The following is a 22,416-nucleotide window of genomic DNA, read 5'->3' on the forward strand; positions in this document are numbered from 1 at the left end:
AAAGATTAACATATGACAAAAATAAATCCCAACGAAATTTTAGTTGGTTTAAAAACAATAAAATTTTAACCCAACAAATATATGTGCTAGTAGTTATCCATGGTTTTTTTTAAAATCAATTGTAATTTCAGTTTTAATTAACAGAAATTGGCAAAACCTTTCAATGCAGTGGAAAAAAAAATTTCAGTACTATAAGTTTTTCTCCAAGGGCCCAGTGGGCATTTACCCACATTTACAATATAACTTTTGATCATACCTCCACAAGCCCCTTGGGCTCCGTGAGTGTGTCGTTGGAGATGAGGGTGGGGATGCATGCCCCCATGTGATCGAGGTGGGTGTCCAGGCAACGAGGAGGGATGTCCATGGTTACTGTGGCTGGCCCCTCCCATGTGGGTGTGGCCTGGGTGGGGTGCTGACAGGTGACTAGGATGATTAACACCCACATGGGGGTGGCCATTTTCATGAAAAGCACAGCCGAGGCGCTCAGAGCAGGGAAGAAGATGTGCTGCAGGATGCTGCGAAAATAAAGATCATGAAAATTAACATAAAACCTCACACAGAAATTTACAAATAAATCAGTGAAGCATAAAAAATTTACACTTGTCTTATTTTTTTTACACAGTGGTATATAAAATATTTTGCCTGCAGCCTTCAAACCCTTAAAAACAGCACTCCTCTCTCTTAATCTCTCTATCTCTACTCTCAGCAGTTATCCATTCATACTCCTTTCTCTATTTCATTTCTTATATAAGTGGATTTTTTCTCATTTTCAATGTCATTTTATCCCTCTTCTCTTTCTACTTTCTCTCTTTAATTTTCTGATTTTATCTCTCTTAATCTTTTTTCCCATATCCACATAGTCTCTCTCTCTCCTCTCTCTCTCTCTCTCTCTCTCTCTCTCTCTCTCTCTCTCTCACCTGATTACAGCCGTGACCACTGCACGCCTGCTGCCCGTGGTCGTGAGATCGACACATGTGAGCCATGGACACACCAAAGTTGGGATGGACGTGAGCGGGGGGTGGCTGCCTGTAGCTACGGGGGATGGGCTGAAACATCGGCGCCTGGGAAGGGGGTGCCCCAGCAGCCGACTCTGACCCCCCTGAACTACAGGGAAAGCTGGAGGGGGCAGCGCTCGGCTGGCGACCCTCTGTGGGGGCAGGCTGGGAGGTGGGGGGCACGTTGAAAGACATGATGCTGGATCGGTTATTCTCTTGGTCTGAAAACATAGAATACAATGCCTTAGGGATATTTGATGGAACATGATTTTAAAATAATGATTAATTACGTTGGGTTTAAATAAATAATGATATGTGTTATTTTTCCTAACACTGTAAACGAACATTAATTTCATTCATAGACAAAACAGCATTTCTGATGTCAATGAGTGTCTCCTATCAAATTACAAATATTGGCATAATGTGACATATGTAATGAAGCTTCTTCTTTTTATTTTTTTATTTTAACACAATTTTTTTTTCACATAAAATTTCCAAATCACAATAACCTAGTTTAGGACATTTTTTTACAGAGGCAGAAAATGGCTGCCTTTGACCTACCATCATCTGACTCTGTTAGATCAACGACAACAGTGGCTCTTCCTGTGGACTCCTGCCTTCTCCGGGGATACCTTAAGAAAAAAATCAAACAAAATCAACATTTTTTGTTTCAAAAAGAATGCAACTAAATACAATCAAACAATGACCAATATGCAAAACCTTTTGGCAAATGAAGTAAATGTGAGACAATGTATTGGGACAGTTCTGGCATGGCATCTTAATTTTCTAAGTTCACTAAAACTTTATTCAATTCATTAAAAAAAGATGAAAGTTCTTTATCAGTCTAATCAATATTTTAAGATATGTATTGAATTCAGGTTATTGGTTTTATTTTTAAGTTTCTGAGATCATAAGCACTTAAAAAATGAATCGCATCATGCCAAATAATAAAACTGTGTTTTTCCATTTCATACCTTTTTAAAATTGCAATATACAGTCATAATGAAAATTCTCACTTCTTTTCTCTTGCATATTTGTGATAAATGGCGGATAACTTGCATCAACACATAGATAAAAGACAGATAAGTTTTGCTATTAAATTAGCCAAAAAATTTGAATTGGAATCAAAAAGGGCAAATAACTCTTCCTCAGCACCAAAATCTGCACTGAATGCGCCTTACCTGTCCACTGCATCAACTCCAATCACTTCTACGTCACTGTCATCCGAGTGGTAAGTAGAGTCTGGATCCTCCGTATCAAAGGGAAGTATAGGGGCGATGGGGGAGTCAGTCCTCTCTGCCCCCTCCCCTCCCACCCTCTCCTCGAGGTCAGACTGGGTCAGGTCAATGCTGCCCAGTTCCTCCCCCTCACTGTCACTTTGTAAAACATCCACTCTGCTTTTAGCGGGAGTGCCAGGCTCTTCGTCGTAGACTACCGGTCGCAGCAGGTCACTGACCTCACGACCCTCGCCCTCTGACCTGTGTTCAAGCACGCTCACTGACCCCCCGGCCCCCTGGGGCCGTAAGTCTCTCTGAGGTTTGGACTCCGCCTGAAGGACATTCTGTCCATTCATTATTGCACTCTGGGGGACGTTTCTTGGGATGGAACCGCTTGGCTGGGAATGATCACAAAAGGGAGACCGTCGGTCGGTCAGCGAGCGAGTGTGGGAGTGAGCATGAGCCCCCCGCCCACAGGAATGTCTACTGATTTTCTGATGAGTCCCCCTCAAGCCTCCTCTGTTTGGACACTGCAGATGATGTTGCTTGCTGGTCTCTTCTGTCGGTTTTGAGCAAGATGGGTATGGCGATGTTCCTACACACAGCCTGGAGTCGCACAACATGGGATTGCCCTCTTCTGGATCCTCTGTAATTCCGACATCCAGATTCATTTCCATTCTGTCCTCCAAACGAGAATTTGGATCACCTGTCTCAGCACCTGGCAAGGTCTCGGGTCTCCTGAATGCAGAGTTGGGCAGCATTCCAAGGGTCACCGTTTCCATCTCTGGAAGAGGGGCCACCACGATTCTCTCCCCATGGGGCTGTGACCCCACCCTCACAATGGCTGGCGGAGAGCAAACTCTCAACCCTGGGGACACTCTCCCTACAGGTACTGGAGGGATCGTTTCCCTAGGGGCTGATCTCTCTCTAACCAGATTGTGGGGGGTCAGTTGGGCGGGCAGCCGCCCAACCCTCCTGAATCCTCCACCTCTCTCATGCTCATGTGGCAACACCCTCGTGCGATAGTCGAAGCCATTGAATGTGGTTGCTTGCTGATGTGCAGAAGGGGTGGGAAGGTTGAACAGGGCGTAGGGGTTGTGGGGATTATATACGTCATAGGGGTTGGTATCCTCCCCCCAGGATTCAAAGGTCAGCATTGAAGAATCAGCATCTGTGAACACATCAACATGTATAACGCTTAGAAACACATCAACATATATAACTCTTAGAAACTTATAAATGACATCAAAGCCCCATTAAAACATTTTGAATCACAAATTAACAAAATTTTATCCCCCCAAAAATATATAACTATACAAGTCAGGTCAACTGCGCACAAATCTGAAACAACTCAAAACCATTTCGGATCTCAATGAAAAAAATTCTCTCCCCACATAAACTACTGCTTTTAACATGTGGTAACTACTACAAAAGTTAACCTTCTCCAGATCCTTGTGTCGCTCTGTTGCTGTCAACAGACTCGTCAGACGAGCACATGTCCACCGGGTTGTCGCTGTTACTGGGTCGTTGCCATGGCGATGTGCCTGGACTGCTCTCCTGTTCCGGGGAGAGGTGAGACAGGTGATCCATGTACGACCGGAAGTTGTCCGTCATGTTCCTATCAGCAGCGATCTCCACACCGCCATCTGTAAAATAAAGAAACATCAGTCACAAAAGCTTCGAAAAATATTCTGCATCACTGAAACAATTTAAACCCGCTATTTATCAACATTTTCATTGTCCGCCATGTTTGAATCAGTCGACATCTCTACTCTGCCATCTGTTAAATCACATCATCATAGTCGCAAATGCTCTTGAAAATGTTCTTATACACAGAATCATTGTTTTCATTCCTTTAATTATCAATATATCCAGGCTTCTGCATCTCTCAAACTCTTCTATAGCAACCAGAAATGCTATATCTTAAACTGAAGTGGATTTACGGAGACAGCCAAGCATTTGGTTGAACGAGACTGTATTTAACTCATTAAACTCTGGCGTAGGAATACATGAGACTACAAAAATATCTAGATTGTTCGTATTATATAAAATCTGACTATTTTCAAAGTGTTTATAGATAAGTTTCCTTGAAAAACAATGATCCACCATACAATACATCAAATTTTTCTTTTTTTTTCAAGAACTACTTCTTGTCAGCGGTGATGTTTTGTGCTTAGGTCCAAACAATGTTTCACTTTCGGTTTGCCAGAGTAACTGCATAGGAGAGTTCCAAAAATTGATACTATCAAATATATTCCCTGAATACCTAATTCATGATCAATAAACAACAAAATCATTAAGAAATTTATTTTCTGAATTCTCACGCCTTAATTAGGACAGTACCTGGGACAGGGGTTGGGTTTGAGGACATGGTTTCCATGGAAACTACATCATCATTGTTCTCACTCCAAGTCCCATCATCCTCTGTGATAGCTGCATGAAATAAAAATACTGTTCATACATACATTTATTACAATTAAAAGATAATGAATGTGAAACTCTGAAAAGTTTATAAATCAAATTATTTAATCAAAGATAGAGGAATCTGAAGTCATTGAAAAAGGACAATTTGTTGAATTGCCCTCTTCTTAAAATTCAGAGGACTGAAATTCTTTCTGGCATCATATCATGCCATAAACATTAGATTACTGAAGATTGATCAATTTCTTTCTAGACCCTAATCTCTTATTCCAGTGTCAATGATTTAGCACCGCCTCCTTGTTTAATGTACAAAGTTGATTTAGTTTTAACAAACCTCAACCTCAACCTCAATTGGCATACATACAAAAATATTTCAAGAACAGTCTCTCTATTTTGTTGTTATTAAAAATGAAAGATAAGATGACATTATTACCAATGGTTTGCTCTGCAATGGCCTCCGCCTGTGCTTCTGTCTGTATATGAAGGGGCCCACTAAGGGGTCCATTATCAACCAACAGAGGTGAGGCACCTTCCGCTAGAAGGGGGGAATCCGGCTTACTTGATTCATTCTGTAAAAATTGTAATAAAATATTTATGCATTACATTTGTGGTACTGCGGATTCCTTATTTTACATGTTCTTAATTCCATGAATCCATTGATTCATATCAATAAAATATAAAAAATTGCAAGCTTCAAACTTTTGATAAAATATATCATATAATTCACAACAGTCAAAAAAATAAAGTGGAGATTATAAAATCTGTGATGTGTCTTCTCAATGGAATGATTTTACACACATGTTAAGGTAATTACTAGCATTTAATAAATTAAGAATCTTTTTAATGAATGAAAATACATGTACACAAGAAGAAAAATTTACATTTAATATCACATCATGGCAAATATTTTACTGTTTTCACTCATTGATTCTTTAAATTACAAAACACTTTAATTTTTTTTTTTTACGGAATAAACTGTAGGCCAAAAAAAAAAGCAAATATTATATTTTTGTGTTCCAACATATGTTTATTACAGAGTTAAAGTTTTTTAAATGACTATTGCTTCCTGTGTTCTTTTATAGGCCTCATTGCATCAAGTCAAATACTGCTTCTAATCATTGATTAATCACCATATTGAAAGAGAAATTATTCAATTTCATTATCAGATTATTCCTAAGTGCAATTAAAAAGCCCAATTTTTTTTCATAAAATACCTGCCTGCTACATTACATTTCGAAAAATTTTAACCCCAGGAAAATAAATGATTCTTTCTGCCTTTATATTACAGTACTGAGAGAAACATTATCCAGTTACCTCCGTTTTGAGCTGAGGGAATGGACCGTCTGGGACCCACGAGGCGGAGGGGGTGGTGGCCTCTGGTGTCAGCTGGAGAACATCAGGGTCCATTTCACCTAAAAAATAAAAGCACATCAATTTCTTGTAACTCTCTTCAATCCAAAGATTTCTTCAATCTATGAATTGCCTTTTCGGCTAAAAATGCATGATAGTCTATTGGAATTTTGCATTGCAAGTAACGCTCCATGGCAGATGATAACGCCCCAAAATTAGACAAGGAGTTCTAGGCAAATTCAGAATGAAAAAAAAATTTAGTTTAACCAGTACAATTTGATTGTAGTACTTGTACCTGTATCTGGATGCACAAAATGAGCAATGGAATTATTATATAAGACACAAGGCAACTGTCATTAAACGGTTTAAACCATAAAATAAAGACCATGGTGAATGTTTTAGATTTGATATTTTCAATCCAGTAACATAAATGTACAAACATAAAATTTTGATGAAAAAATCCTCAAGATCATATTCATCACAGTTTAAAATGTTTGTCTGGCAGGATCAAAAGGCTTATAGTTTTTAACACCCTTACCATAATTAACCATAAAATATCATAACAGAGCTAAATAGATGTCCCAAAACGTTATTATGAATTTCACAGCCCTAACCAAAAAAAACTGGCGTGAAGTGACAGAAAAAAAGAGCCTGGCCAAAATATTTGGTTGAATGTCAGAATTTGAAATCTCTAAATGGGACATTTTTGTTAAACCAGGAAATTAATCACCACTGTACCCTAAAAAAATACTGAAATAAGAACTGAATTAAGTCTACCAATCAAAACTCAACATAAAGAAGTCAATTAAAGAATACTACTTGATGATATAATTATAATATGCAGAACTTTACCACCATGAAGCACATTGATTGACCTACGTAACTATTCTTTCTAATCTATGATTTTTTTCTCAAAAATATGCTTTGTTTATGTCAGGGACGTATATACTAACTCATAACCAGGACGTTAGTATATACGTCCCTGGTTTATGTATACTCGACACCGGTCATACTAAAACACGCCTGCCGACGCCTGCCGGGGAAAACACGCCTGCCGAGAGAAAACCGCACGCCTGCCGTTTACCTAATGGATTATTTTAATATTTTCTTTGATATTTTATTTAACTTAACTAAATTAAGTATCATAATAACAAAAAGTTGACTTTATATTGATTATTTAGCACAAAATTGGCAAAAATGTTCAATGTTGGTAAAGATAGATAACTCTTACGTAGAATCCATACGCCTGCCGAGGAAATCTAGACGCCTGCCGTTAATTTGATGGATTATTTTACTTTTTTCTTTGATATTTTATTTCTTTTAACTAAATAGATGATAATAGAAATCAAAAGTTGATTTTATATTAATTAATTAACACAAAATAAGTAAAAATCGGGTAAGCTGATAGCTCTTACGAAGAAATCATACGCCTGCCAAGAAAATGTATACGCCTGCCGTTTAGTTGATGGATTATTTTAATAATTTCTTTGATATTTTAGTTTACTTGGCTTAATAAACGATAACAGAAATAAAAAGTTGACTTTAAATTCGTTAATTAACACAAAATTAGTAAAAATCGGTAAAATAGATAACTCTTACGCAGAATGCATGTACGCCCGCCGAGAAGAGAACACGCCTGCCGCTTACCTGGTGGATGATTTTAAATTTTTTATTTATATTTCATGTTTTCTAACTTGATAAATGATCAGATTAATTAAAAATTTACCACATTTTTTAATCAACACAACATGAGAAAAAACCACACGCCTGTCGTTTACCTGAAGATGAATTAATATTTTTCTTATGTTAGTATTTTATTTTACTGTACTAAATAGCAAGCATAGATAAAAAGGAAAAAAATTGCGAAGGGCTAAAAATAAAGGGAAAACTCTTATGTAGAAATCTTACGACTGTCGATTTAATATGCACGCTTGCCATTTTATTTATGTCATTTTTATTTGTATAAACTAATTTATAAATTACTTAAAGATTGCTAAATATAGACTTAACATTTTGCCTTATAATTATGTTCATAACTTTACTTATTGCTGCTATTGATTAATCATATTATATGAAGTCGGGTGATACGGAATGATATAATATGTATGTCATCCCTTTTAAGTTTGACAAAAGTTTTGTTTTCTATCAGAATTTGATATTTTGATTAAGCCTGTCGCTGAAGCTTTTTATGATAGAAATACAGGGTAAGATTTATCAACACGTCTATAGATACGAAACGCCCAAGGAATATACATGTGTACGCTTTTACGCTTGTCGAATACCTATATTATTGCATGACATGATTTTTTTCATTAATTTTCTTCTTCCGTCAACTGTGTACATGATCATAGAATAAGAATGAAATAAAACTTTGTGTGTTGTAAAGAGGGATACCTATAATCAATATCATAACTTTTCGCCGAACGCAAAAATTGATAATCTTGTATTTTCAAACAATATTTCATATTTCATTTAACTTTACCAAGTAAACGAATAAAGACATAATAATTAGATTTCAATGATATTAAAACGTAACACGAAACGTGTGCATCCAGTATATTTTTTTCAGGGGGGGGGGGGGTAGTATTTAGGTTTGTCCGGGGTTGGGGTGTCGGGGCAAGATTTTTGGTGATTTTACTTTAAAAAAAATTATTTTCCAAGGGAGATGGGGACTCCATCACCCCCACTTCAGTAAAAAATTCGAGTTTTACCGGGGGGGGGGGGTAACTCTACCCACCTCCCCCCGAGTAGATCAACTCATGAAAAGAATGAGTGAAAATCATTTACAAAGCCAAAGAAAAATTCTTAGATCATCCCCCCAAAAATTAATGAATGGTGACTGATATGAATATTTGATGGACGTTAATGAGTTATACTAACATTGTTATTGTTAGCAAGAACATTGATATTGAAATATCCTAATCTACGACAGCTTACTGATCACAAGGGTCGATCTATAATATTGTTCCACGATCTTATGGCCTATAGACCAATCCTGTTTTAAAGTTTTTCTAAATACTGGATAACAAATCGTGTTTTAAAAAAAAATGTAAACCAACAGAAATCGTGATACCAGTGGTTTCCTATACATAAGCGTCGGAACCGGGGGGGGGGGGGGGGGGGGCTAGGGGAGCTGAGCCCCCCCCCTCCCCCCCCCCCCCACACACACACTTTTTTTGCAAAGTTAGACCTAACCAATGGGCACATAACATCATAGAGGGTTCAGCCCCCCCCCCCCACACATTTCCAATGAAAAGATGGAAATATTGAAATATGGAGATGTTGGAGTCATAGGTAAAATAGCCCCCCCCCCCACACACACACACACTTTTTTTGCAAAGTTAGACCTAACCAATGGGCACATAACATCATAGAGGGTTCAGCCCCCCCCCCCCCCCCCCCCACACACACACACACATTTCCAATGAAAAGATGGAAATATTGAAATATGGAGATGTTGGAGTCATAGGTATAATAGCCCCCCCCCCCCCCCAACGGATTAGGAATTTCAAGATTTGGGAACTATAACCCCCCCCCCCCCCCACGGATAAGGATTTTTCCTTCTTTGTCAAGATTTCAGAGGATTAGTTTAGCCCTTTGCTTCCGACGCCACTGATATATATATGGAAACCTTTATGAGAAAGGAGAGGGCTTAAGAAACGTGGCGTGTACGTACGTGTATATATGTAGTTGTTTGCGTGTTAAAGCAAGAAATTAAGCTGTTTTCTAGCATCTCTTTTTCTCTTTCTTTGTCTCCTCTCCTTCTTTCACTTCCTCTCTCTCTCTCCGTCTTTTCCATCCACTGCCCTCTCTTTCTTTCTCTCTTCAATAACGGAAACAATTCAAATATCAAGAGAAAGAAATACTTATAGATGTAGTTGCACCTGCGTTCAACTGTTCTACTACATGTATTTTTCAATAAAAAAAAATTCAATAAAAATATGGAGAAAACTGCAGCGAGTCGGTAAGCGTAAGACATTCACATTCCAAATGTTCGACATCTGAACGAAGTGGTTTTTTCGGTTTTAATTTATTTCATGAGTAAAAATTTTCTGAGTCAAAAATAAACGCAATATTCTATGCAGATCGGTTGTCTTTGAACTTAATGAACGTAAAATATCTTCCCGACAATTTTTATATTAATCAACCATACTGACTATAATTAATCGTACGTCGTGGAGGTTGATATGTTTATTGATAAAAAAAAAAAAAAGAAAGAAAGAATAATGCATGCATTCGTAATTATTGATTCTTCAATGTATATAATCATACCATACGGCTTACAATATCACTCACTTCACTATCCCTCAAACGGTTACACTCACAGTTTTGTAAATAGAAAAACGGGACCACAATCTGAACATGCACATACAGATTAATGTATTTTTATCTCATTATATTACAAATCATGTAATAATAACAAAATAATTTAATCATTATGTTCTTTGCTATAATATTTTGGGCGAATCGGGGTTGGGGCTACATGTCCAAAGATAACTAGTGATCGTTGCTCTACTGATACACGTGTATACATACACGTGTTAGTTTCTTGTGTATTCTGTGTGAATTGAACGGTTTTTTGTCTCTTAAGAAACAATAGACCTTACCTACCTGTATATTGGAAGACGACCGTGAAGCACGCACCTTGTACACAAGCCCCCCCCCCCCATCTCTCTCTCTCTCTCTCTCTCTCTCTCTCTCTCTCTCTCTCTCTCTCTCTCTCTCTCTCTCATGTGTTTTAGGTGACTGAGAAAAATAGTTATGAACGAGTCGATCTACCTAAGTATGTCTTAAGATACTATGTATGGCCTTTGAACTTACACCTAATTATTAACCCAAAAGTATTATTTAAACCTTGCAGTCCACTTTAATTATTCCAATTGATAGAGCAAGGTCGCCATATCATGGTTTCTGACTGTTATATTTGTATTTTTTATGTATCGATATGAAATTGAAGAATAATACGATTTTATCCTTATACATGTATATGTATATATCATGTACAAGCACTTAATAAAAAAATATTTCTGATTAATAAGCCATCAGTTTTAAATTGGTCAGACTTACGCCTCTTCATAAAACATGTATAGTCCATTCATAACCGTAAACATTGAAACATTTGTGTTACTATAATCTTCGTGAAGCTTATAAAATATAAAGAAAACAAAACTTATTTTGTAGGGGAAAATATCATTCATTATCATTTACGAGACAGTCCAGGCTTATAACCAAGAATATCGACACGATTTGAATCACTTTACAACGTTAATCATTAAACCAGGGTTCTTTTTTTTCTCCATTTAAAACTGAGACCATAAATCATAAAATTTAAACCCGGTCACATTTTCATCAGCTTGGAAAAATCGAATGAACTTAATACTGAATGATAACCTCAAAATAAAGCATATACTGAACATGTAGCTGCAATAATTATACCGGTATATTGATTGTGTTGAATATTGAATCAACCTACAGAGTTCTGCTTTGATTTGGTAATTGCATGCTCTATAAGTCTGCTTTATTTCTTCTACGAACAGAATAAGTCATCACTGGAAGGTTAAGCGTGTATTGGATTTCAAAAGTCTATAGTGGGGTATGATTGAGTCTGTTACATTTTCTTGTTAGAAAAAGCCGGGTTTTTTTTAAATATTCAAACTGATACCCCCTACCCCTCTTTCCCTTGAATGGAATAATTATCCGCTACACTGATATCATGCAATGTAAAATTTTGCTACAGGCTTATGAATGTCCTGTGTAATATTTGATTTTAAAAACGCAGCGAAACAGAATCAGAATCTAGAGATTTAGATATAGTTTGGTGAACTAGGCAGTGAAAGTCTTGAGATGAAAAAGTTTTTCAAGATGTAAACAGTTACAAACATTGTACAGAACTAATTGTGTACGAAAATGTAAATGCACTTTGCTTAAAAAGTCTAACCTTTCCCCATATACATTTACTAGAATTAATAATTTAGGAGCATAAATATTTATAAAATCTGGAATGCATACACAATTTAAGTACGCTAACCTGTTTGTTTAAGAAATACATTATATAGCCTTCATACACGGATAAAGGTTATGCCAGTCCACTTCTCTAAAGAAATGAAATTATCGAATTGCATCTTTTGAATTGATTGAGTTGGTGTAAATATTAATTTCCATTACATGTCTTGAAATTTGTATTTACATGTTCACCCAACACAGTATTTACAGTTTGACTCCATACGTATTTCTGAACTTAGTATAACAGTGCATTAATTATATATATATATTCACATCAGTATACTTTCCTTCTTATTTCAGAATGTATAACATAAAAACTTCAGTGTCTCGGCAGGCGTAAGCAGGGTAAGAACTCTTTGTCTTCTTTACAGACTTTGAACATTTTTAATAATATTTTCATTAAACAGCGAATGCAAAATAACCTTTTATTTCTTTGATCATGTATTTAGTTAGGAAACATAAAATATCCAAGAAAAAAAATCATATATCAGATAAACGGCAGGCGTATAGCAAAATGTATAGATTTTCTCGGCAGGCGTATGCATTCTGCGTAAGAGTTATCTATTTTACCGATTTTTACTAATTTTGTGTTAATTAACGAATTTAAAGTCAACTTTTTATTTCTGTTATCGTTTATTAAGCCAAGTAAACTAAAATATCAAAGAAATTATTAAAATAATCCATCAACTAAACGGCAGGCGTATACATTTTCTTGGCAGGCGTATGATTTCTTCGTAAGAGCTATCAGCTTACCCGATTTTTACTTATTTTGTGTTAATTAATTAATATAAAATCAACTTTTGATTTCTATTATCATCTATTTAGTTAAAAGAAATAAAATATCAAAGAAAAAAGTAAAATAATCCATCAAATTAACGGCAGGCGTCTAGATTTCCTCGGCAGGCGTATGGATTCTACGTAAGAGTTATCTATTTTTACCAACATTGAACATTTTTGCTAATTTTGTGCTAAATAATCAATATAAAGTCAACTTTTTGTTATTATGATACTTAATTTAGTTAAGTTAAATAAAATATCAAAGAAAATATTAAAATAATCCATTAGGTAAACGGCAGGCGTGCGGTTTTCTCTCGGCAGGCGTGTTTTCCCCGGCAGGCGTCGGCAGGCGTGTTTTAGTATGACCCCTCACTCCTTTGTTGTGCATGTGTTAGAAGGGGGGGGTATTTTTATTCACATTTCATCACAATAACACCAGTTTTGAACAGAATCTTTTATATTCATATAATAGTTAGTTCCACATTATCATCGTTTTAGCCATAAGACAAAATCAAGACAAAGGCTTTTCTCATCTTCCTTGATCATTTTGAAGACATGAGAGCTAATTTGAAGAGGGGGGAAACCAGCAAATATTATGATTGCCTTCTACATTTTTTCTTCACAGCATTTAGATAATTAATTATAAAACACATTAAATGATGCAAACGCTCAGTATAAACTTACCGTTTGTTGTTGTTTCGGTGAAAAATATATTGTTTTTGTTTGCGAAAATCAATTTCCTGTGATCTCCATCTTGGCTAACCGGAAGTGAATAAAAGGTCGTTTGTGATTGGATAATAATAAAGCACAGTACTTTGCCTTTTGGGTGTTTTTTTGGCAAAAGTTTTCCTTTTAGCTTGCATTTGCTTAGCAAATCATGAATACACGCTAAAGATGATATTAATAACTCATTTTTATCAGTACTACGAGGATTTACGGATTTCACATGCCTAAGGGGAGAGGATATGTGGTGGTGTGGTGTTGGGGGAATCGGTGGGGGGGGGGGGGGGTGGGGGGTGGATACATGTAACCCTGATCCTGATTTATATTTTCTGGAAATTGAAATAACAAAGTCACTAGATTCACATATTGCTTTACCGAAAATTTGTTTCAAATTTTTAACTCTAATTATTACACCCCCTCCAAAAAACACCCCAAAATAATTACCAAATACTACATAATGTACCCCCCCCCCCCTTAAAAAAAAACCAAAAAAAACAGAAAAAAAAACGAAAAACTAGAAGAAAATTAGGCTGAATGCGTATAAAATCAGTCCAAGGCCTATATTCAATCCAGTTAGTAAACCAGAATAATTTACGGAGTATAATTAATCAATCCGACCAAATGATCAACACTAACTATAGAATTTGTCGAATTTTCGACTAAGAAGAATTTAATTTGTAGGATTTACTCAGCGAATTCAAGATAAATAATATAAAAGCTGTGTGATGTGACAGCTAGAGTTTTGTTTTACCCTCCGACAAAGTCAAAAGTCCAAAACAGATGTTTGTATAGAATTTCATAACCTCAAATTGGAAACCAACTAAAACTTATAATTTTTTAAAATACTTAGTATCTAAACCGAATTAACTTTTAATCTTAAACAACTATATGATTTTAAATTAAGGCCAGAAAAATTAGTAACACAAATATACAGTACAGCCAACAGAGAATGCCAGTAAACCTATATTTTAATTAAGTAATATTTCTATATTTTACTTACCCAGATAAAGAGCAATAATTAAGTACTGAATAATTCTCATTCATGTAAGTCATACTCAAATCTCATTAAAAGAGTCGGGGAATTCAGCCCCCCCCCCCCCCCCCCCCCCACCGGAAAACTGAAATATATTAAATTCGATCACAAGGTACAATTACAAAAAATACATGTTGCAATGGGCCTGAACCCCGCCCCGCCTCTTCCCTTCGGCAAACAAAAAAAATACCACCACCACCACCCCCCCCCCCCTCCCGGACATTTTTCTCAGATCCGCTCATTATGTAAGTCATGCAATGTTCGCAGTAAAATGTGTATATGATGGTATTTTCTTTTTTTGATTCTTATGATTGAATATATACATACATACTGTCTATTCTGTCGTACAATCAAGCACGTAGAATTCTTTTTGTGTTTGTGTGTGTGTATTTTTTATTGTTATTTTGTTTGTCTAATTTTTGCATGTTTTGTGAATTTTTTCCCCAACGTGGAGGGCCAATTAGTTTGAAATTTTGCTTTTCTAAAGTAAATATAAGAAAAGGGTACCTTTAAAAAAAAAAGTGGATCGAGGGGCCAAGACAACCCTCTACCCCCCCCCCCCCCATCCCCCCCATCCCCACCCCCACCCCCACACCACTATCAGTTGCTACGTGCCTGTATGATCATAGTTATATATTGCACATATAAAAAAAATAATTTAGGTATGGCAGAAAAAACAAAAAATGTACGTTTGCTGTCATAATGATATGCGTGAAAAATCTGCTAATTTAAAATTCAAATTCCCGAATGACGCGATTTAAGACAGTTTTTATTAGATACAATGTACAGTTTTTGTTTTGTGGAATTTTATCCATCGAAAGTCGAGACAATTTGAACAGATATAGATGAGGTTGTCGATAGAGCGATACATTAGCTGCTTTGATTTTGATGTTATCGCCCTGAAGGGAATTCCTTACAACCTTTTGATGGAGTTTTTTTTTTTTAAATCGTATTTCATGCACGTAATGATGTCAGTGACACTCTGTAATAATGAACTGCGTGTTTATAATTTCACATCCTTACGGCGAATCATATTCTTCAACTATGTAAACCGAGTTTGCGATTGTACGCACGTAATACGTCCTCAACAAAACTATAATATTGTCCTTTCCAAAAATTTAGATAATTGATAATCAAAATTTGTACATGACAACTAGTTGAAACTTACACGAAGAATATTTTTTTTGCTTGTCCAGACTTTTTGGGTGAGTTTGCCCCCCCCCCCCCCCTTACTTTCAACTTTAAACACGATGCTACATGTACGTTCCTGCACTGGCATAAAAATATTAAAGTCACCCCGGCGCTACGACCAATGAATATATATGTAATATGTATTTACACAGTATAGGCACAGGGTGTTAGACTTTTAGAGAAACTTTTTTGTTTAACCGATGAGAAAAGGCATTTGTGAAGTTTAGTATATGTATAAAAATCGGTTTTTAAGATAAAAATGCTTTAATGGATCACCGTCGAAGTATATGGAGATAATTTTCACGTTTCATAGAGTGACTAATTACCACCATCTGTGTAAGTCATTAATCAGATGTAGATCATTAGGAAGCTCAGGCAGATATTATAAGGCCAGTTTCTGGAGCTGTTTTTCCCAGTCACAATAAAGCCCAAGACTTATCACAGACGAATTTCCGCAGTCACTATATAGTCGTACACCAATCGTAGTCAAATCGTAGTCCAGTCGCAGGCCCGTACGATACTACAGCTATTCGAACGCCACCAAGTCTCAAAATAAAGATGTCCGCGAATATCCTCGCTGTGCTATTAGTTTTTGGTTGTGGATTAATCCACCTTGTAACGGGACAATGTTTTGAGGTAAAGAAAAGCGAAGAAAAGGTGGAGGAGGCAAAAAGTGACGTATGGCTGCCAAATCTTTTCCACGGTAAAATAAATGTTGTTTATTTTTTAAATTTTTTTTGTTTTTTTTGTTTTTTTGTTTTTCAAGAAAGCAAATTATACGCTATAAAAGATTTCGCTTTGAATGAGGAAAAAACTTAAATTCTCGCATTTCCCGACTGCATAATGTGTGCATGGTTTTGTCATTTTGTCAATACGAAATGAATGTGTACATACCATATATTCTATTTTGTAAACCTTTGGTATATGTACTTATCCTGTTCATATGTTATAACGGAACCTTCCGAGCTCTTACGGAAAGGTCCGAGAAGATGCAAATGATGTTCAGGACGATTGTATTACGGAAATAAAGAATTTGAACTGTGAAAATAAGGTTATAATTTTAAGGGGTACATTTGCGTTGTTTTAACTTTGATACGCACCCAACAAAACTGTGAAAATCAATTGAATCCTATATTAGGTTGTAATTAAGACTTAATTAATATACTGATATAGAAAAAAAGATACTTGTGCTTTAACAAAATAATACATCAGGCATATGCATTTTGGGACTTTTTTTCGTAAAACAAGAACAAGAACAACAACAAAATAATGGGAAACCATGCATATGCATGTTAATTAATAATCATAACGAAATTATATTTTTCTACTCAACTATAGATTTGTTTTGATTACCGCTGAAATTTGCAGGGGTTTAGACAAAATATTTTAGAGCATTTTTTTCTTCTTCTTAATTCTTATCAATAACCAAAACCCACCCCATTCACGGTTTCAACAGCCAATAGGTTTTCACTCTCTTACATGTATCAATAGAAAAGGTGAAGAAAAATATGTAATTATATCTGTATTAAAAAACAAGTAAACAAACATCCCCCCCCCAAAAAAAAATTAAACTAATAAACAAACAAATACCACTCCCCCCCCCCCCCCCCCAAAAAAAAATGACACAAAACAAACAAGAAACAGCCAACCCCCCCCCCCCCCCCCCCAAAAAAAAAACCAAACAAAACAAAACAAAACAAAACACCCCCCCCCCAAAAAAAAACCCCAAACAAACCAAAAAACTAAAACAAAAGAAAAGAAACTCCCAAAATCAAATTCTATCACGTGCGTTCTTTTCTGTAGATTGGATAAGCGGTTGTGAATACAATGGAGTACAAATGAAGCCCGGAAATGAGGTCATATTTCCGTTTCCGGACTGTACGGTCTGTGTGTGTACAGACAAGAGCCGAGTGATCTGCTGCAGGTAATTATGCTACAATTAATTAAATATTTATTACTAATTAATGAATTTCCTTCTTGCACGGTCCACGTATGAAGTCTAGATCTTGAATACGATTAAAACTTGTCTTCCATACCATTTTGATAATAAAAATAAGGGTCCTCGATCCACACCTTGGGGAAAAGTTCTGTATACTAGTTCGAGTTTAAGATATGGATTAAATTTCTAGCATGTGTTCGACTTGAAAAAAAGAAGAACAAAAGTTCCAGTTCTGGGAAAACATCAACTTTCACAATTTTACCGCTTTTCACGAGAAAAAATGTTATGGCAGTATATATATTCGAACGCGATCGAGACCTGCAGGTCAGTTTAGATCGAAGCTTCACCCATTGCTCTGCAGAGGTACATTTAGATACCAACTTTTGGCAATATTTGTTGATTAAAATCACCCTGTTATGACGTATACGGACATAAAAAGCAAAAGTAACGTAGTGTCGAGGATCCTTATAATTCACCAAACCTGACCTTTGAATATACGTGTGTCATTGTTTCTGCCCCTTTTTAGATTGTGAATCAGTTAATGAATTAGCCTCTTGAAATCGCGGAAATACATGTATATTGTTTCATTCAGTGAATATATATAGTGTGCTAATTGAGGAACGTCGAAATTAAGAGATTATAGTTACTAAAATATCGTTTTTCGGCATTGTGTATTTATAAATCAATTTCTCTCTCTCTCTCTCTCTCTCATTCATACATTTCTCTTTATTTTTCATTCATTTACATCGGCACTGTATATATACATGTACGTTAATCTCTCTCTCTCTCTCTCTCTCTCTCTCTCTCTCTCTCTCTCTCTCTCTCTCTCTCTCTCTCTCTCTCTCTCTCTCATGCATTTCTTTATTTTTCATTCAGCGAACGAATGGAGCCGAAGTCCGTCCCTAAACACTGTAAAGTTTTGAAGGAGGGCTGTGAATATAGAGTGGTGATGAAGTTCGACAAAACCACTCCCTGTAATGAGACAGTCACGGGAAAGGGGAGATAATCCAGACAGCCGAAGGAAAGGGGAATAAGCGAGCGATCGAGAAAAAAAAAATAGCGCAAAGAAGTTAATTTTGCTTTATACTTAGTTAACTCAAATGATTTTGTAATTGTCAATCTTAAATAGAATTTGCAGTGATATGTTTGAAATTGTTTTTAGGTAATAAACATATTGATCTAATATATGAATGTTTTGTCTTATAATTTGAAAAGTATATGTGCAAATATATTAAACATACCTATACGTTCTGTACTTTGATTTTATCATATTCAGTTTTCTAAATCCATTTTAATGAGTCAGAGATGTTATGATATTATGATTAAAACCGAAGAGAGAGAGAGAGAGAGAGAGAGAGAGAGAGAGAGAGAGAGAGAGAGAGAGAGAGAGAGAGGGAGATATGCGCTGTTTGATTATATACCGGGAAAACAGACATTTGCAAATTTATTAGATTCGATCTTTAATCTATCGGGTGGGCCGCGGAGGATGTAACATTTTCTTAAAGATTTTACCATAAGTTGTTATATTGACATGTTAAATTTCACACGGTAGTGTACCCAGTAAACACCAAAAATACATGCATGACGGAAATTTTAGAAGTCAAAACGCATGATGTGTTGTATTTCAAAGAGAGCACCTTGGAGATGGGAGCAAACCCTATACATGTACCTAAAATGGTGACAAGCAGAGAGAGAGAGAGAGAGAGAGAGAGAGAGAGAGAGAGAGAGAGAGAGAGAGAGAGAGAGAGAGAGAGAGAGGTACCTAAAATGGTGACAAGCAGAGAGAGAGAGAGAGAGAGAGAGAGAGAGAGAGATACCTAAAATGGTAACAAGCAGAGAGAGAGAGAGAGAGGGAGAGAGAGAGATACCTAAAATGGTGACAAGCAGAGAGAGAGAGAGAGAGAGATACCTAAAATGGTGACAAGCAGAAAAGATTATGTGAAAAGAATCGAATAACCACTGCGACATGAACCTAAAAAAAACCCCACCTTACCTGGATCATTTCATTGCCTACTATAGGAGTGTGGTTGGGGTGGGGGGGGGGGGGGGTTGGGGGTTGGGAAGAGTTGATCATATATCATCCGTTGAATTTTATTAACCTCACTATGATGTTCGGATCCAGGAGAGTTTTCCATGGGGAAGTGGTCCATTGGATAATTTTGTTTGCCGGGAGCTAAAGACATTTTTATTAAGTCTACATATAAAAAAATATCATATCTTTATCTTTTTTGGGTGCATGGCGTAATAAATGGAAAAGAAAGAAACCAATAGTGAAATTGAAGGTGTAACGAATACTCGCCCCTCCTCCCACATCCAATATACGGATTAGGCTTTTAACTGTTTAATGCCCCACCTTTTTTTGTAAGGTCTAACGTTCTGTAAAAAAAAAACCGACAGTATGATTGGTGTGTAAATCCTTATGTAATCACATGTATTAGCCCACGCATTATATTTTAAGTAACGTTTTTTTTTTAAGAAGTATAAAACGTTCAACAATCACTGGCACCACAATGCACGTACCCTGTCGCTATTTTTTTGCGGATATGACAATTCTCCAAGTCGAATATTACTTTTTTCCGCACTTCCGGTTATAAACAAAAGGCGGCTCGATGAAGAGAGTTTGAAAAGAGCATCATGTAACTTGTGGTATGCTTCATCCTTGAGTGTCCTGCATGTAAACGATTCCTTTCATTTATATTTCATCATCTGGATCACTTAGAAATGATGTCTGTATCCTGTTCGTTAATTGTCGCCCAAGAAACAAACCTCGTGAAAACTGTCAAAACGAGCTGAGACATGCTGGCATGATCATCTAAGATGTTTACTATGATCACATATATCAGCTATTTTATAAGTCGGTGTGCATTAGTATGATTAAAATACATTGATAATAATACCATATATTCTCTGTCTGTCTGCTTAATTTATGAAAACATTTATCTGCAGTATTTTTGAATAAGATTTTTATAGCAACTGACAGCAGCAACATGTCCCATCTTCTTTCAGAAAGAAGTTAACTCATCATTAAATTACTCATAATGTTGAGTGACATGTAAATCAAGTCATACTCCCTCATAGTTAATATAAAGAGTATTGCAAGTTTATTTTATTAGAAATTTAAAACACATATTTCTTATTTAGAATCATCCGGCATCCCCATATTGCTGTAATAGTGTAGTTCTACTTGCTGTAAGGAAAAAAAATCTCATGAATGTATGATACATGTTTGTGTTTAATTTTTATCTTGATTGCAAAAATACACAGGTGTTGAGCACGCAGTTGTATTAACTGAACTGAAAGTCTTGATTTTGTCTCTGACATGTAGTAAAAATAGAGTAGTATAGTTTATACATTGTGTGCAATGTGAATTTCAGATTTCTTTTTTTGATGGTTTACTGAACTGAACATATCCCAGAATTCTCCAACATGATAGAGAGTGTGCAGCTCAGACAGCGGGGGGCATACGACTTTGAGAGTCACTATGATAACCTCTGTGCCATGCAGGATTCCTGCCCCTTACCTGCCGTCAAAGCTCACCTGGCACAAGGTGTCCTTGACATCAATGGAGACAGGGTCAGGTAAGTGTGTAAAGGTCATGACCTCAAAAACAAATATATATATTAAAATCTTTCAAATCATATTAGAAAATCAGATATCCTTGTTAGCTTTTGTAGAAAAGCAACTGGTATAAAAATGAGATGATTACAGTCGAACAGTACGTAGTGTATCAGTTGTGGTTTACTGATAGAATTATGTCATGATACTGAAGAGATATATTTTCAATCTTTTACCATATGTGTATGAAATATATATATGGTCATTATTTAACTGCTGTTAATCAAGAATTAAAAATTAGTTGGATGCAAGACTTTATATCAATACACTGACACTGATATTTACGGATATTCCAAAATTTACAGGGTGAACGATTGGGCGCCGATCCTGAACACCATAAAGATCAACAAAAGCCTGGAGTTCATCGCAGTCCGGAGTTACTACACCCCGCCCTCGGAGGAGAATGGTCAGTTTTTCTTCCCCCGTTTCTTTCATCATTAACCTCCTTTTACTGTGGAATCATCAGATTTCTTGGTGGCTCAATTTTCATGAAAATTGTGGGTACCTCTCATCCATGAATTAACATTCTCCACGAATTGATAATTATGGTTTTGAAGCCATATTTCCTTTTGTAGGTTTAAGAGTATACATAAAATTATATCCCCATGTAGCGATGAATTGTATTTTTTCGTCAAACATGAGTAGGGATAATTTGTTAATTAATCTTTACATATTAAAAAAAAAAGGCAATGGTTTCATATTCTGGTATAGAAAAGCATTTTTTTTTTTACACTTTAATAGTAATTAGTGACCAGCATTCATAAAGTACTGAATTATTAAGGTGGAATTAAAGCATAGCAGCCAAGGGGAAATAACTCTTACCAAATTCAATTTTTTTTGGGGGGGGGGGGTTAAAAGACACATATACATGTTCAGCAATAGTTTTATGTCTTTTTTCAAACTCCAAAAAAACCCCCACCAAATAAACTTTTAGTAATCCTCTAAGAATGTGAAAAATTGTTCTTATCTTCAAGCTCAAACTTTAGAACAACCCATCCACAGCACTCATGCCGTCAAAGAAGTAGGATGTAGAGGCTACCTTTCAAAACATGTTTATTTGTCCAACCCCCCCCCCCCCCCCCCCCCCCACACACACACACACTAAATGATAAAATTGTTGCAGAATGAATAATATAACCATTATTTTATTAA

The 22,416-nt window shown here is 36.1% G+C and overlaps 2 protein-coding genes and 1 non-coding gene across 4 annotated transcripts in view; 2 read left to right on the forward strand and 1 right to left on the reverse strand.

Moving 5' to 3' along the window:
• Positions 1-13,534, reverse strand: part of LOC105337260 (E3 ubiquitin-protein ligase arkadia-A) — a 33,067-nt gene extending 19,533 nt beyond the window's left edge. The window contains exons 1-9 of the mRNA XM_034466360.2: positions 13,448-13,534; positions 5,948-6,045; positions 5,067-5,202; positions 4,556-4,645; positions 3,652-3,858; positions 2,177-3,383; positions 1,557-1,627; positions 918-1,216; positions 257-515 (exon numbers count right to left, since the gene is read on the reverse strand). Coding sequence (XP_034322251.2) covers positions 257-515; positions 918-1,216; positions 1,557-1,627; positions 2,177-3,383; positions 3,652-3,858; positions 4,556-4,645; positions 5,067-5,202; positions 5,948-6,040 — 2,362 coding nt within the window. The 5' untranslated portion in view covers positions 6,041-6,045; positions 13,448-13,534. The remainder of the gene's footprint in view (positions 1-256; positions 516-917; positions 1,217-1,556; positions 1,628-2,176; positions 3,384-3,651; positions 3,859-4,555; positions 4,646-5,066; positions 5,203-5,947; positions 6,046-13,447) is intronic.
• Positions 13,535-16,119: 2,585 nt separating this feature from the next.
• Positions 16,120-18,780, forward strand: LOC105334861 (uncharacterized). The gene is made up of 3 exons (XR_010712066.1): positions 16,120-16,413; positions 17,514-17,634; positions 18,526-18,780. It is a non-coding gene; the product is annotated as an uncharacterized protein (transcript).
• Positions 18,781-20,220: 1,440 nt separating this feature from the next.
• The window catches only part of LOC105328094 (centrosomal protein of 78 kDa), a 37,543-nt gene continuing 35,347 nt past the window's right edge, over positions 20,221-22,416 (forward strand). Inside the window, exons 1-3 of one of the 2 annotated variants that reach the window (XM_066067572.1) lie at positions 20,221-20,295; positions 21,024-21,227; positions 21,570-21,670. In XM_066067572.1, the coding sequence (XP_065923644.1) occupies positions 21,076-21,227; positions 21,570-21,670 (253 nt within the window). In that variant the 5' untranslated portion in view covers positions 20,221-20,295; positions 21,024-21,075. Of the gene's footprint in view, positions 20,296-20,488; positions 20,508-21,023; positions 21,228-21,569; positions 21,671-22,416 lie in introns of those variants that run through there. The other variant, XM_066067580.1, reaches the window with a different exon arrangement.

The sequence above is a fragment of the Magallana gigas genome, chromosome 1, assembly GCF_963853765.1.
Source record: "Magallana gigas chromosome 1, xbMagGiga1.1, whole genome shotgun sequence".
Lineage (NCBI taxonomy): Eukaryota > Metazoa > Mollusca > Bivalvia > Ostreida > Ostreidae > Magallana > Magallana gigas.